The 17,155-nt window shown below is 44.5% G+C and overlaps 1 protein-coding gene across 1 annotated transcript in view; it reads right to left on the bottom strand.

The window, feature by feature from the left end:
* VIPR2 (vasoactive intestinal peptide receptor 2) overlaps positions 1-17,155 on the bottom strand; it is a 144,878-nt gene that overhangs the window by 8,780 nt on the left and 118,943 nt on the right. The window contains exons 9-10 of the mRNA XM_082259459.1: positions 15,589-15,658; positions 11,590-11,681 (exon numbers count right to left, since the gene is read on the bottom strand). Coding sequence (XP_082115585.1) covers positions 11,590-11,681; positions 15,589-15,658 — 162 coding nt within the window. The remainder of the gene's footprint in view (positions 1-11,589; positions 11,682-15,588; positions 15,659-17,155) is intronic.

Raw genomic sequence — 17,155 nt, 5'->3', positions numbered from 1 at the left:
TGAACTCTTTTCCAAGTCTATAGGATTTTGCTTCCCTGTATTTTTCTGGAAGGTTGCGTTTAAAAAGATGGGCCTCTGAGGATTTGGTCTTCTGTCGGAGAGAATCAGGCCCAATTTTCCACCTGTCACCTTTGATATGGAGCAATCTAGTTTTGACCCAAATAGACTGATTCCATTGTATGGTATTTTACACCATTTCGTTTTGAACGCTGCATCAGCCATCCAGGGCTTTAGCCACAAGGCCCTTCTGGATATTACTGAAGCCAACATTACTCTAGCAGATTATCTCATGATGTCCACTGATGCTTCTGCCACAAAATCTCCAGTCAGCTTGAGTTCCTGAAGAGGGGATATGATTTTTTTCCTGATCCACTCCTTCACCCAGTTACTTTTCAATGCTGGGGGTCCATCCGGAAATCGCTCTACCGGCCGCTGCTGAGGTGATGGCTGGTCTGCAAGTGCAGCCTGCTGCTGAATGTGCTATAGTCGAGCACATCCCTGAAGGTCACTGCATCTTCTATGAGCAAAGTTACATGCCTGGGTAATACCATCAAGGAGGCATCCACAACGGTGCATAAATTAATGGATTCACATTGGGTTCTTTTAGCAGGTATAATTTCGCTAACCTATTATTGAGGCTAGTCTTTTTGTCTGGCTTTTGCCACTCATCCTTGATAAGGTCCTCTAAATCATTAATAAACGGAAAGGACTCCACTTCTTTCTTGAAGTTTGGGAAGTATTTCCTGATTTTACATGGTGTTTCTTTTGTTTATTCCCAGCCAATCACTTCCTTAACTGACCTGGCAAATGGTTTGACTAATGTGAAATCAAATCCTGCTGAAAGATCCAAGTCTTCGCTATCGGATGAGGAATCCGTCCGTGGTGGAGGGTGAGAAGTTGCGGAGTAAGTGTTTTGAGTGGCTCTGTCTGCCTCAGGAGCTCATGCTTCTAGGATTGTTTCTCGCACAGATTCCCCGATGATTTCTGTTACCTTTCTGGCTTCTCTTTTGTTACCTCATTGAAGCATGTGCAGCAGGCTAGTTTGTCTGGGAAGGCTGGTGCTCCGCAAACCCAATAGGCATTTTCTGCAGGACGGGTGCAATGAATGCTGTGGTGATAAGATGAAGAGGACCTTCTGTGGCGCGAGTGTTGGTGGCGAGAAGAGGACCTGGGTCGGCTCCTTCTGCTCCTTCGCCCGTGTGCCGATGTAGATGCATGATTTGAAGGCTCTTTGTGCCATGAATTCAATGATCTTGACCTGGTACAGCTGTTTAGACACCATAGTATGTGTGGCTGTGCTCTCTTTTTCTAATCTTCACTACTTACCCAATCAAGAAGACCCCTTACCTTACAGTCTGAGGATGGTCTGTTTAAGCAGTGGCTTCCATGAGCAGTGATTGAAAGGATATTACAGCTGTAGTATCAATAAGAGGAGGGTATTAAGAAGATCTGCAAGAGATAAAGAAAAATAGTAATAGTAAGAAAAGAGTACCTTGGACAGAAGTAGTAATCCTGAGAGCAGCAGGGACCTTGATCCCTAGGTGTGGAAACGTCAGCCACATCATAGGAAAATGACGTCATTGTGCATGTGCAGTAGCAATCCGCAGCATCCAGCGCCATCTTGGATAAGGGCGAATTGGGTCCCGCTGACATTTCTTCTGGACACAAATCCATGGAAGCGGCAAAAACGAGCGGCCCCCATCTTTGAAAAGTTCCCGCCGTTTGTAGGACTAAAATGCCCAGAATGGAAGCAAAAACACCTTGCAAGTGAGAGGAAAGCCTTCTGGAGAACCACTGCGATATATGTAAGCCTATTTAAGGCTTGTATGCACCAGAGACATTCAATATTCAAGTGCGGTAAGGGGCCTTACGGGTATCCATCCATCCTGTCAGGTGAGGAAAAATAAGAGAATGCTGCGGGGTCTCTCCTTCTAAAATGTATACCTAAACAATCCATTTAGGTTGTGGGGGCAGAGTCACAACCCAGTGTGTGCTGCCATGATGTGTCAGGAAACGCAAAGCCTTTGGCAGGTAAACCTGCTGACTTATATATTTTTGATATGTGTTTTTAGCTCTTTAGCTCGCATTGAGTTCAGCTTTTTGAGATCAGCTAATTTGCACATTAGCATCTGTCTGAGAAGCTGGGAAGTAATTGTTAAAGATTATAGTATTATTTATTTTTTGTCAGGTAAAGGAAAGATTGCGGCCAGCAAGCATCGGGTATGGACCTGGATGGAACAACAGTGAGAATATGGTTCTAGGCTTTCTAATTAGGAACGTGCATTATGCTCTGCAAGCAAAAGGTCATGAAATCATTCTGAATTAAATATTTCTTTGTATTATAAAATGTTATAGAAATAATGAAAAATATACCAAAACACATGAATGTTTTAAAAGAGGTAAGCTTATAAGAGTTTATAAATATGCCAATTTTATAAATAAACATAACATTTACCAAAAATCAAAAGTTCCCTTTAATGGAAAAATTGACATGTATTGAAATGATCTAGAAACACAGAAACATAGAAGTCAGGAAAACAACATAGTGGAAATTTTCCTTTTAAACAATTTAATTCTCTGTTCTGGAGGGTTTTCTGTGCCTGTGACATTAAGTGAAATATTTGGATGGCTATATGTCTACCGAAAAGCAAGTCTGGTTTGCACCTAGAACTGTCACTGACTGCTAATCTATGATATAAAAATAATGTCATTTCAATATAATGAAAAAATCAGATGGATATCAGACAATTTATGTATCCATATGTGATATCTACAGAGATCCTGTGGTCAGTGTCTTGTCTTCAGTAGGAAGTTTAGGCAAACACTAACTAACTAGATTAGATATGTGCAAATCATTTAGTTATGGATTCCTTTCGAACAATATTCAGCATATTCATTTATTTGGGAGGATCCGAATAAACAAAAGACTCTTGTCGGAAAGAACGAAAATACGAAAGAACGAAAACACAAATCCATTATATTTGGATAATTTCGTTTTGCGTATTTTTGTTCTTTCCGACTATTCATTATTGCTGAGTATGAAGAAATAATAAATGCATTCGTATTTCTTTTGGATTCATTCGGATTCATTTGATTTCTGGATGGGGTGTTAGCGATGTCATGTGTTATCTCTGCAAATGAGATTATCCCTTATTCCCTTCTGTCTGCAGCAGTCTGTGTCAGTGTCAGTGGTCTTGTGAGTTGTGGAGTGAGAGAGAAATTATTCATTTCTAAGTAAACAAGTTGTAAAGTCAGAAGGTTTTTTTTTTTTTTTTAATCTTAATGCATTCTATGCATTAAGGTAAAAAACCTTCTGTATGCAGCAGCCCCCCCCCCCCCAATACTTATCTGAGCCCATCTTTATTCAGCGATGTTGCAGGAGTTTCTCAGCTGCACGGGTCTCCCCTTCTCATTGGCTCCCGCTGCTATCAATCAAAGTCAGTCAGCCAATCAGGAGAGAGAAGAGGGGGTGGGCCTGGGTTGCGGTTCCATGTCTGAATGGACACTTGGAGCTGTGACTCGGCTCGGGTGCCCCAATAGCAAGCCGCTTTCTGTGGGGGGCACTCAACAGGAGGGAGGGGCCAGGAGCACAGAAGAGCACCCGAGAAGAGTAGGATCTGGACCACTTTGTGCAAAATCAACTGCACAGATCAGGTAAGAATAACATGTTTGTTATTTATTTTTTTTTTAAACAAGACTTTCCAATCACTTAAAGCTTACTATTATTACTTCTTAGTAGTAAATTAGGATTTCCTACAGTTCTATTTTTTTGTGTGGGTTTTATCTTCTTGCTGTACTGCAGATTTTATTTTTTATAGTTAAAGATTATTTTTTCCTACAGTTTCCTTTAGTGAGACAATGTGAGTTTTAATTTTTTTGCTGTCTGTCTGCACTGCAGAATTTTTTTTTGATGTTGTTAGCCATCTACTAGATAATTATATTGGTAGATCTTTGTTTTCATGTTAAAGTAAAACTATGGACAAAACTTTTGATTTTCATTTTGAATAGAACAAGGGAGGTTTTTGACCCATCTTTTTTTTTTTTTGCCATCTCTATCCCATTGCAGAGATTTCCCTTCACTTCCTGTTCCATAGCCAAAGAGGAAGTGAGAGGAAATCTATTCAAATTAAAGGAATATTTTGGGGACCCCTAGGTCACCAGAACTAGTGTCCCCTTTGGAATATTTCCCATCTATTACTTTTCTGAGGACTATCAAAAATTTGGGGTTTTCTTTGACTTTCATTTTTTATAATAATGGTAAAAAGGCAAATAGAGAGGGTGAATCTCCTTAACCGGGGAACAGTGAGCAAAAAAAAAATTGGCAGGTGTTCTAATCCCTCTCCACTCTATCCAAAACTAAAAAAAATTATTTAGTTATATTTTAAGCCTGGCCAATTCTAAGGACCATGCGGTAATAATCCTCCTCTATTCCATTCTTTTCCTGATACTATTTATTTATTTATTTGTTAGAAAAAAAGTTAAATAATTTATTTTATATTTTAATAAATCTATTTAAAAATAGTTGAAATCCTCTCTTCTCTGCTCCTAAACTCCCACAAAGAATAGTTACATGGGTGGACTTATTTAAAGGAGTGGTGCATGCTGGTCATGCTACCGGATTGGCCGCACTGCAGTTAAGTGAATATAACTGTGTAAAATGAATTATGTGATTCTAATTTATTATTATACACAGTTTCCATTCCAAGTCTAATACAATAATTAACTGTAATTGTTAGTTTTATTCTTTGAATACATGTGCTAGTAGGTAGCTGAGTCCTACTAAATTAATTCCAGCGCTGCATGCCGAGTACGACTCGGAAATAACAAATATTTCCATATCAACAAATAAATCCAAAATAATGAATGACCGAAAGAAAACGTATAAAACTGAAAAATCCGAACTAACAAAGGTTACGAATACAACCAATGTCCGAATGAACGAATGGCCCCAGTCTGAATATAAATGCCTCTGAAGTTACAAATGATCCAAAATAACGAATGCCGATCATAACAAATGATTTGATAACCGAAAAAAAAAAAAAAAAGACTTTTCTCTTACGTCCTCCGACAGTCGCCGCCATCTTCATATTCGTCACAATGGGGTATTAGTCCCTGCTTCGTAGGAGTAGCTAGGCCACAGAATATGTCAATATTAAAGGTTTTAACATATTCCCACCCCCAGGGGGTGGTCCCCTCAGACAATACCCTCCCATTTCCTGTATCCATTCCTCAGTTTCAATGTCTAGCTTGTCAGGAGTGGCTGCATGTCTCTATGCTGGGGCTTTTGTCTCAGCCTTTCTCTTCTTTTTTGATTTTATTTGAGTTTTTTTCTCTTTCTTTACTTAGCTGTTATTTTTACCAGCATCAGTTTAGTTCTTCTGATGAAGAGGATCATGCGGGCTGCGTCTCGGGCTGATCCCCCTGGTCGCAGGTTGTGGGTCAGTGGCTTCTCAGCCCGCCATCGAGCGTTCAGTCAGGTAACGCTCCTGGCGTTCTGAACGACCCATCCCTGTTCGGTGCAGGGATGCTATGGTGAGGTGGCTACCTCACTGGACGCTGTGCGGTTTCTTAACCCACCTTTGCTGCGTCCTGGATGCGACTCTCCCTGTCTCATGTACAGCGGCTTGTTCGCCTGTGCGGGTTCCCCACGCCACCTATGAGGTAAGTGTAAATCTATGTGGGGACCTGTCTGTCTGGGGGTGTCAGTCTGGGACTGTGTTACCCTGCCTCTGTCACACTGTAAATGTTCCCTATCTCTCTGGTGCTTGCTGTGGGCTGCAAGGAGGGGGGCTGTGCTGCACTTCTGTGTCAGACTGGGCTTGTGTGTCAGACTGTGTGCTGTAAAACATGCATGAATCGTGTTGGGGCGCATTACTGAGACCGTTGCGGCGGTCCGCCATGTTTACTGTGCATTTCACTGAGGTGAGGGAGCGGAGTTTTCGGCGCCAAACGACGCCATTTTGTCGGCGCTCGCTCCGGCCGCATGGTAACACTGCTGGCGGCCATTTTCTTGTAGCCTTCCATAGGCTTGCACAGAAACGCCCTGTATTACATCACATCCTTTTCCCTGGGCGCACCGATCGGAGCAGCAGCAGCAGCAGTGGTCTTTATAGGTTTTATCCTCTCTATCCCTGTGTCCTTGGCCTAAGTTTAGCCTTTATCCCTGTGGGGGTCTCGATTGTGCTAGTGTGTGTGTGCGGTGGGCAGCGCTCGCCGCGCTTGTTGTAGGGGCTGTTAACCCTTTATTTTCCGGTCTGATCTGGGGGCAATGGATTCTCAGGAAAGCAAATATCCTACCACTTTGGTGGGTTCATGAGGGACTGCTGTTCCCCCCCCAGGGGGGGATTTGGCTGCGGTTGTGGCTAATCTTGCTGCTCAGGTGCAAATGCTGGTGGCTGCTCAATCCACAAAATGGCCCAGAGTTTTAATTTCCTCTGATTCAGAGGATGATGGTGATGGGGCTGCTATGGCTGGGGTCTCCTTATCGGGGTCCCGTTCCTCCCTGGATCTTGTGGGGTCCGAGGTGGAGGCTGAGGTAGAAGGGGTGGATAATTCTCCCCCTGGCTCGCCTGAAGAGCTTGCACTCATGGATGAATTGATTGCTTCTATCAAGCAAATGCTGCATTTACAAGATGAACCATGTCCTCCTGCTGCTCTGGCGGCTTATGGGACACAAAAAAGGCGCAAGTCATCGCAGGTTTTCCCCTGCACGGATGATTTTCAGCGCGCTGTTTAGGAGCAATGGCGCAATATACGCAAGCCTTTTGCTGTACCAAGTAGGTTCAGGCTGCGTTCTCCCTTCACACCCGCTACTGATGAACGTTGGTGTGTGCCACCTCCGGTGGATCACGCGGTGGCGGTTTTGAATAAGTCCACTGCGGTTCCCTCAGAGGACGCCCCGGTGTTCCGGGATGCCACGGACAGGAGACTGGAGTCTCTTGCCCACCATACTTACTCTGTTACCGGGTCTATGCTGAAAGCTTTATTTGCTTCACTTATGACAGCCCAGGCTGTCGCGAATTGGACGCAGGTGCTTAGGCGCGTTCTGGTGGCTGAATCTGCCTCCCCGGCGACTTTGGATATGGTGGATCAAATCCATCAGGGTGTCATGTATCTGTGTGATGCGGACCTGGATATGGTACCGCTGGCTGCACGTGTGCGCAGTGTGGCGGTGTTGTCTCGCCGCTTGGTTTGGTTGAAGTGTTGGTCTGTGAACCAATCTTCGCGCAAAACCTTGGCCAATCTGCCTTATGATGGGTCTCGCCTTTTTGGCGACTCTTTGGATACTCTGATAAAGGGGGTCACAGGTGGCAAGAGCACGCTCCTGCCCCACTTCCACAAGCCCTTCAAGGGTCAAGGCTCCCATAAGAAGTCAGGTATGCAGAAGTCCGGGCAGTCCGGACAAGCTGCGCGTAACAATGCGGCCTGAAGGGGCGCCCTCACCCAGTTCTGGGGTGGGGGGTCGCTTGCTCGGTTTTCTTCAGCCCTGGCTGGCCCGGGTTCGGGACAGGTGGGTTCAGGAAATCATTCGGTCTGGCTACAAGATCGAGTTTCTCTCTCGGCCGGAGAGCAGATTTTTTCCCTCAAATCTTCAACTGTCTCCGGATCCTTTGCGGGCTCTGCACCTGGCGGTGCGGGACCTGCGGGCTCAGGGAGTGGTGCTTCCGGTACCTCACCGGGACAGATTTCGGGGGTTCTATTCCAATCTGTTCACTGTGCCCAGAAAGGAGGGCAAAGTTCGTCCGATCCTGGACTTGAAGGCCCTGAACCGCTTTGTGCGGGTTCGCAAGTTCCGCATGGATTCACTGCGGTCGGTGGTGGCTGCCCTGGTTCCAGGGGAGTTCATGGCCTCCATCGACTTGAAGGATGCGTACGAGGGTCACCAGAGGTACCTTCGATTCGCCATTGCGGAGGATCACTACCAATCCGTGGCGTTGCCTTTTGGTCTCGCCTCTGCCCCACGGGTGTTCACCAAGGTGCTTGCACCGGTTCTGGCTTTGTTGAGAGCCCAGGGCATCTCTGTCCTGGGGTATCTGGACGACATTCTGGTTCGGTCTGCGACCAACCAGGGTCTGGTGGAGGCCCTGTCCGTCACAATGCAAACTCTACAGGAGTTTGGGTGGACGATAAATGTTCCAAAGTCGACGCGGTGTCCGTCGGTTCGTCTTCCCTACCTGAGAATGGTCCTGGACTCAGTCCAGGCGAAGGTCTTCCTACCGGACGACAAACTCGGGACTCTTCAGGAAGAAGTCAGGTCCCTCAGGGACGCTCCGTGCTCGTCCTTCCGGGTGTGCATGCGGTGTCTGGGATTGATGGTCTCGGCTTTCGAGGCGATTCCCTTCGCCCAGTTTCACATGAGGGGGCTCCAGGCGGAGATCCTGTCCAGGTGGGACGGGCGACCACAGTCTCTGGAACTCCAGATTTCCTTGAGTCATCGCACCAGAAGGGATCTTCTGTGGTGGCTCCAGTCCCCGTCGGTGTCGGGGGGCAAGTCTTTTCGTCCTCTTTCGTGGACGGTGATCACCACGGATGCCAGCCTGTCGGGCTGGGGTGGTGTTCTGGGCGTTCTGTCCGCCCAGGGAACTTGGTTGGAGGAGGAATCCTCCCTTCCGATCAATATTCTAGTATTGCGAGCGATAAATCTCTGCCTCCATCGTTGGACAGACAGGCTGCAGGGCTGCCCGGTTCGGGTGCGGACGGACAATGCCACGGCGGTGGCTTACATCAATCGCCAAGAAGGGAACCAGGAGTGCCCGAGCGGCTCGAGAAGTGGCCGACATTCTGTCTTGGGCCGAGACACACGTCCCGGCGAGATCGGCGGTTCACATTCCGGGGGTGGAGAACTGGCAGGCGGATTATCTGAGCCGCCAGACCCTGGACCAGGGGGAATGGTCCCTCCACCCGGATGTCTTCCAGATGTTGTGCGCGAAGTGGGGTCTTCCGGAGGTCGACCGGTTCGCGTCTCGTTTGAACAACAAGGTGAGAAGGTTCGTGGCAAGAACGCGCGATCCTCGGGCAGACGCGTCAGACGCGTTGGTAGTCCCGTGGCATCAGTATCGGCTGATGTATGCGTTTCCACCGATTCAATTACTGTCCAGGTTCCTTCGCAGGTTGCACTCGGAACAAAACACAGTGATTCTTGTGGCACCGGACTGGCCTCGCCGGTCCTGGTACGCAGATCTCGTGAATCTGGCGATCAACGCTCCATGGCGTCTGCCTCTTCGGGTAGATCTTCTGTCTCAAGGGCCGATATTCCATCCTGCTTTACAGTCGCTGGCTTTGACGGCCTGGCTGTTGAAACGGAAGTCCTGAAGGATAGAGGTCTCTCTCCTGAGGTCGTTCACACTTTGATCAATGCGAGGAAATCTTCCTCGGGGAAGGTCTATTACCGTGCTTGGAAGGCGTATTTTGCCTGGTGTGAGTCCAGGAGGGTCTCACCTCGCACCTACTCGGTGTCTAGAGTGTTGTCCTTCCTTTAAAAGGGTGTCGACCAGCTCTTGGCGCTGGCTACGATCAAGGGTCAGGTGTCTGCGCTGGCCGTTCTTTTTCAACGTCCTGTGGCATCTAACTCCTTGGTTAGCCCCTTTGTTCAAGGGGTACGACATCTGGTCCCTCCTAGGAGGGATCCTTTGCCTCCTTGGGACTTGAACCTTGTTCTGTCCGTGTTACTACGTGCTCCTTTTGAGCAGATCAGGGAGATCTCGTTGTCTATGCTGTCCAAGAAGGTCGCTTTTTTGGTGGCGATCACTTCGGCTCGCAGAGTGTCGGATGACGGCTTTGTCCTGCAAGTCTCCGTACCTGGTCGTTCACTTGGATACGGTGGTCTTACGACCTAACCCTTCTTGTCTTCCGAAGTGCGTTTCGGATTTTCATCTCAATGAGGACATTGTCTTGCCTTCGCTCTGCGCGAAGCCTAAGCATCCGAAGGTGGTACAGTTACACTCCTTGGATGTTGTTCGGGCGATTAGGGTTTACCTGAAATCGAGTCTTTTCGCAAGACGGATTCCTTGTTTGTACTTCCGGATGGTTCTCGGAAGGGCATGGCGGCGTCGGGTTCCACCATCGCCAAATGGATCAGACAGACCATTGAACAGGCATATGCTTTGAAGGGGAAAGTTCCCCCTATGCCTGTGAAGGCGCACTCTACCAGATCGTGGAGTACGTCTTGGGCCTGTCGTCATGGGGCTTCTGTGGCCCAGGTGTGTAGGGTGGCGACTTGGTCGACTGTACACACTTTCACAAAATTCTACAGAGTAGATGTTCAGGCATCGGCAGATGCTTCCTTTGGCCGCAAGGTTCCTAGTGCGGCAGTTCCGTAAGGGTCTTTGTTTTTGGGCCCTTTATCTGTTCGGGATTTGTTTCTTATCCCTGGGTTATTTGTTTTCCTGGGTTGTTGCTCCTGTTGAGCAAATTTTTTCAGGTTGCCCAGCTGGGTTCCTTCTTTTGATAAGGTTCCCTTCTCTGATGTGGAGACGGCGTTGCCTTTAGGCGCAACTGCGTTTCCCACCCCTCATGTTTGCACTGCTTTGGGACGTCCCCATTGTGACGAATATGAAGATGGCGGCGACTGTCGGAGGACGTAAGAGAAAACGGAATTTTTGCAAAATCTTACCTGTAAAATTCCTTTCTCTGAGTCCTCCGACAGTCGCCGCCCCCGCCCCTCTTTTGGGGTTTGATGTACTCTCTACTGCTATTCCACTGAAACTGAGGAATGGATACAGGAAATGGGAGGGTATTGTCTGAGGGGACCACCCCCTGGGGGTGGGAATATGTTAAAACCTTTAATATTGACATATTCTGTTGCCTAGCTACTCCTACGAAGCAGGGACTAATACCCCATTGTGACGAATATGAAGATGGCGGCGACTGTCGGAGGACTCAGAGAAAGGAATTTTACAGGTAAGATTTTACAAAAATTCCGTTTTTCCCATTCACATAATTATTTGTGAAGAGTAAGATCGTACAGTGACACATTAGTATTTGTATTTTCTATGCACTAATTTGGGTAGAAAAGTTGTACTTCCCATAAATTGTTATTCTTTTATCACGAAAATATTGGGGGCTGTCATTGCTGGCCTCCGTATGAAAATGCTAGTTGCCTGAACTTCTTTGGCTTTATTCCTGAGTCCCTGAACTGGAAGAAGTTATGTAGCACACTATTTTCAGATTAGATAATGTTAATTCCAGAAGGCCTTCATGACAAACAGCCAACATCCATTTTTAAAAGGAGGTCAGCAGTGCTAGTTCCAATATTTTAAGACAAGGTTCCTTTCATGTACTGTATTTTCTTTCCCACTCATAGTTTACAATTCATCTGCTAAACTGCTATTGTCACTATGGATCACTTGTTAAACTTGTATATCTTATCTCCATTCTTTGATGCTGTAAAATGGCACTCCAGAAAATATTTTTTGTTTTGTTCAATATTATTTCAAATGTAGCTTCAAGTGTTCCATTCCAATTTGAAAATAAACTAGCTATGCACCATACTGAAAACACAAAATTTAACAGGTGTGGATGATTAAACTGTAATACAGTTCAAAGCAATGCTGAAAATGAATTTTGGGACACATATGTTTGAATACGTACTTAAACTGGGATTGATCATTGCCCCCTACGTCAGGAGATCTTAGCTTCTGCAGTAAGATTCGAATGATATTAATAAATAGAAAGAAGTTTACCTGAAAAAAGTGCAAAAAAACATATCAGTGTTCTTTAAAAAAACAATGTACTTTTCATGAATAACAAATAAATCAACATTTTCAATGGACACTGAAAAGCATTCGGCACACTAGCTGGATAAGATTATATAAAGATATTTGGAATCAGAAGCATTTTGGCTACAAACTGGCAATTTTTTAGCCAGCATACATTTTAGCAACCAATCGTATTTTTCCTTTCATCAGCCATTTTCTAAATGTCATGGTGACCTGACTTTTCACTACAAGGATTTAAACAAACTTTCTACTGTTCTTAAAATGATAATGAAGTCTTGTTTTTTTTTTCATTAAAGATAACAAACATATTATACTTACCTCCTCTATGCAGTGGCTTTGCACAGAGCAGCCCAGATCCTCCTCTTCTTGGGTCCCTCGTCAGCGCTCCTGGCCCCTCCCTCCTGTTGAGTGCCCCCACAGCAAGCAGCTTGCTATAGGGGCATCTGAGCCGAGTGGCAACTCCCTGTGTCCATTAAGATACCGAGCTGTGACTTGGCCCTGCCCCCTTTCTCTCCTCATTGGCTCACTGACTTTAATTGACAGCAGCTGGTGCCACGTTGCTGTCTCAGCCAATGATGAGGGGAGTCCCAGACAGCCGAGTCTCTCATGCAACATCGCTGGATCTATATGGATCTCAGGTAAGTATTAGGGGATCTGAGGGGGGCTGCTGCATAGAATGCATTAAGATAAAAAACCTTCTGCCTTTACAACCACTTTAAGATAAAGCTATATGTTCTGCAATGTCCTTGGAAGTATGGTTTCTGAAGAAATCTGGCTCTGACGAAGAGGGGATTATGGCTTACACAGCTAATAAAAACCCAAAATTCAGTATCTAAGAAAATTAGAATATTACATAAGACCAAAAAAAAAAAAGGATTTTTAATACAGAAATGTTGGCTTACTGAAAAGTATGCCCATGTACAGTATAGTATGCACTCAATACTTGGTTAGGGCTCCTTTTGCATGAATTACTGCATCAATGCGGCGTGGCATGGAGGCAATCAGCCTGTGCCACTCTTGAGGTGTTATGGAAGCCCAGGTTTATTTGATAGCAGCCTTCAGCTCATTTATATTGTTGGGTCTGGTGTCTCTCATCTTCCTCTTGACAATACCCCACAGATTCTCTATGGGGTTTAGGTCAGGCAAGTTTGCTGGCCAATCAAGCACAGTGATACCATGATCATTAAACCAGGTATTGGTACTTTTGGCAGGGTGGGAAGGTGCCAAGTCCTACAAGAAAATTACATCAGCATCTCCATAAAGCTGGTCAGCAGAGAGAAGCATGAAGTGCTCTAGAATTTTCTTGGTAGAGGGCTGCGCTGACTTTGGACCTGATACAGTCGATCAGATGACTTGGCTCCCCAAATCATCACTGACTGTGGAAAACTTTGCATTTCATTTTGAAATCAAGGTCCTAGAGTCTGGAGAGGCACAGAATCCAAGTTGCATGAGGAAGTATGAAGTTTCCCCAGTCATTGATGATTTGGGGAGCCATGCTGTCTGTTGGTGTTGGTCCACTGTGTTTTATGTAATATTCTAATTTTCTGAGATACTGAATTTTGGGTTTTTACTAGCTGTAAGCTATAATCATCAAAATTAAAAGAAAGAAATTCTTGAAATATATCACTCTGTGTGTAAAGGCCCGTACACACGATAAGAAAATCCGAAGGGAAATTTTGTCCTACGACTGATCTGCCGATTTTCGGATTGTTAGTATGGTGCTTTCGACAGCCGACTCCGACTTTTCGGCTGACAAAATCCTGATGTGCAGGCTATAAAATTTTTGTTGCCCGTAATAAAACGTCCGATTTTCGTCTCAGTACAGATTTCGACGGAAAAAAATCTTAAGAGCAAGACTAGGCATGCTCAGAGACGAAAGAACACATACAAAGCAATCCAACACATGACATCACTTCTGAAGTAGAATTCTGTCGTACGGGAAAATTCATATGAAAAAAACCTCTTCACTTTCCACATCAGACTAGCATGCCACAAAAAATGGACGACAGATCTTTCGATAATCTGATCGTGTGTACAGGGCTTAAACACATGTATATATCAAATATAGGAGTTTCACTTTTTGAATTGAATTACTGAAATAAATAAACTTTTTGATGATATTCTAATTTTATGAGACTCACCTGTTTATTTGTTATTTTTTAGCTTGATGCAGTCTCATCACACTTTTTGCTGTAACACAATCCGGTGCAGGCTGAGAGGTTTGAACAGAAATCTCTGGTGCAAACTGGAGTACATTTACATTTCTAGTTTGGCAGCATATCAGCTGCCTGGTGCAGCCTTGTATCTTTTATATAAAGTCCAGTTACAGTATCTTTAAACATAAAATTCAGAAGCTGGGTGAGTACTGTGACTACTATACACAACGTTTGAAATGTAGTTACCAGCTGTACTCTTTTGGGATTTACCCAGCCTTAGTGTATTTAAATATGTAGGGAATGTTGACTTAAAAGTGACGCGCGGGAGCCGACGGTCACGGCACGGGGCTCTGAAGGAACGGCACCAACGGTCGTTCCTTCAGAGTGCATGCGCCAGTGACGTCACTGGCTGCATTTAAGGTACATATTTCCTAAACGGTACATGTTTAGGAGATATTTACAGTACCTATAGGTAGACCTTATCATAGGCTTACCTATAGGTACAACTTGCAGAGGAGGGTTTACTTCCTCTTTAACCACTTAAGCCCCGGAGGATTTGGCTGCTAAACGACCAGGGGGTATTTTGCGATTCGGCACTGCGTGACTTTAATGGACAATTGCGCGGTCATGCGATGCTGTACCTAAACGAATTTGGCGTCCTTTTTTTCCCACAAACAGAGCTTTCTTTTGGTGGTATTTGATCGCCTGTGCGATTTTTTGATCATGCGCTATAAACAAAAAAAGAGCGTCAATTTTGCAAAAATAGCAATATTTTTCACATTTTTTTATATGAAATTCCCCCCCCCCAAAAAATGTAAAAATCTAAATTTTTTAACATTTTCGGCCAATTTGTTTTATGCTACCTATGTTTGGTAAAAAAAATCGCAAAAAGCGTATTTTGATTGGTTTGCGCAAAAGTTATCGCGTTTACTAACAAAGGGAAAGATTTTTGTCATTTTTGTTGTTTTTTTTAACACGTAATGGCAGCGATCTGCGATTTTTTTTGTGGTACTGCGACATTGCGGCGGACAGATCGGACCCTTGACTGACATTTTTGACACTTTTGGGGTTACCAGTGACATTTCTACAGTAATCAGTGCTATATATATGCACTGTTACTGTAAAAATACACTCGTAGTGAAGGGGTTAACTTTATTTGAGAGGGAGGGGCTGTGTGTGTCCCTAGGGGCGTGCTTTCTACTGTGATTGGCTGTGGCTTCAGCTGTATGAACGGTGATCAACGGTTCTACATAGTAGAACCGTATGATCATCTCTCATACACAGGGGAGAATGACAGGCAGCTTGTTTACACAAGCTGCCTGACTTTCTCCCTCTCCCCCGCCGATCGCAGAGTGGCCGGCGGACATCGGGTCTGCTGGTCACACGCGCGGGGGGGTCCGTGACCACGCGGGAGCGGGAGTGCGCCTCCGGGGGCGCGAGCACGCTCCCTAGACCCTCACAAGCAAGCGAAGTAGACCTACGTCAGTTTGCCTGTGAGGGGCTGACCGCCGACGTAGATAGTCGTGCGGCGGTCGGCAAGTGGTTAAGAGCAAGTTGCATTTGCAACAGACATGACAGTTACAACAGACAATAACAAACCTGGATCTTATAATGGATACAGAATCAGTCAATATTAGAAAGTAATTAAATTACTAAATTTAAATGAACAAATGGCCAATAAATAGTATGTATCAGTAAAAAACAAGCTTACTCACAATGATAGAAATGATGATTGGTATCCTTATAACCCACCATGGAATGCTGTGCTCATTGGTATCCCAGCATCTACATTATATTGATACAGAAATAATATTAAAAAATAAATAACTAATGAGATTGTATATTGCAAAAGATTACATTTATCTTCCTGAGTAACTCTTTCTGAATGGCTATACCTCCCACGTTCCAGATGAAGATATAGACCACCAGGCCCGGAAAGGTTACTTTTGATAGGCAGTGCGTGGAGTGGGACTGGGCATTTTTGGTGCAAGTACTTTCTGTACTGACAATATAGGTCTGGGTGTGAAGATTCAAATTAGGCGTTGGGTGTTTTGACTAATTATTTCAGTTTACTGTTAAGGGAGAAAGTTAAAGTGTATGTAAGCCATAAATTCTCTTTTCTTCCCTCCATTTTGGTAGGATAAATATACCATTAAAAGCATTTTGCTGTATGCAAAAAATCCTACCAGAAATCAAGTGAGCTGGTAACTTCCTAGGCCCTCTGCTTGTGCTGCTCTGAAATCTTTTTATGAAGTTTTGTCAGCCCTGTGGCATAGTAGTGGTACTCACTGTATGGTATCTATGGATGAGCAGTTTTGTCAGCCTAGGACAGGAAGTGTGTTACTGACAAAATCACCAGGTGAAAATAAAGGCCATCTAGTTAGTAGACATGCAGACTTTATGGGGAGGACTTAAGCTGCATATTGCAGCTATAACATTTTTAAAATGTGTACTACTGTTCTAAGGCCAACCATACATGGATTCAAAATTCAGTCCGTTTAGCAAAAACCCAACAAATTTCGATCCAGCTATGGGCAGGCTGGTATACTAAGTTCCATCCATCGATCAACTCCAGTACAACCAGCCTGTCAGTTTTTTTTCCATGCACCTATAGCTGCCCACAGTGATTATTGTATATTGTATATAAAATAACACCGCGGGAGGGTGTTGATGGGAGAATCAAGCAAGTTTCTTTCCTTCAACCTCTGGTTGAAGAAAAGAAAATTATATAATGCATGGCTTGCTTAAGATTTAAGTATACAGGGGATTGTTTTTTAATTCCTTATTTATTCAAGACAACAGAACCAAAAATACAATTGGACTCACACATGTACAATATTAGGAACAATAAGGTCAGGGCCTTCTGCATCTGAATATACATCAATACAAAAATGACCACTACAAAGTTAAAAACTGTAAAGATGATTGATTAAAGAAAAGTTGCCAATAAGAAAGTGGATCAACATAACTCCACTGCCAAAATGATAAAAATGTGTTGCCATTTGGGACATGCAGGAGTTGTTTTTTCACTTTTTTGAGTCACTATAAGCTCCAGGTTCTTGGCATTGTAACTAATGTACCAAGTCCATTGAAGTGGAGTTGGTAGACTAAAAGGGAGGAAACTCAATTTGAAATAATTATATGGCATTATATATGTTCAATTTGGCATTAAAAGTGCTTTAATATATCTAATATATCTAATATTTAATATATCAAAACACCTCCCCCTGTTATGGTGAAGAGAGGGAGGTGGTATGTGGTCCTAACACAGTGTTATGTAGC

The sequence above is a fragment of the Pelophylax lessonae genome (assembly GCF_965119305.1).
Source record: "Pelophylax lessonae genome assembly, chromosome: 5".
NCBI lineage: Eukaryota > Metazoa > Chordata > Amphibia > Anura > Ranidae > Pelophylax > Pelophylax lessonae.
Note: the sequence above shows the minus strand (reverse complement) of the source record. Positions and strands in the feature narration are given on the sequence as shown.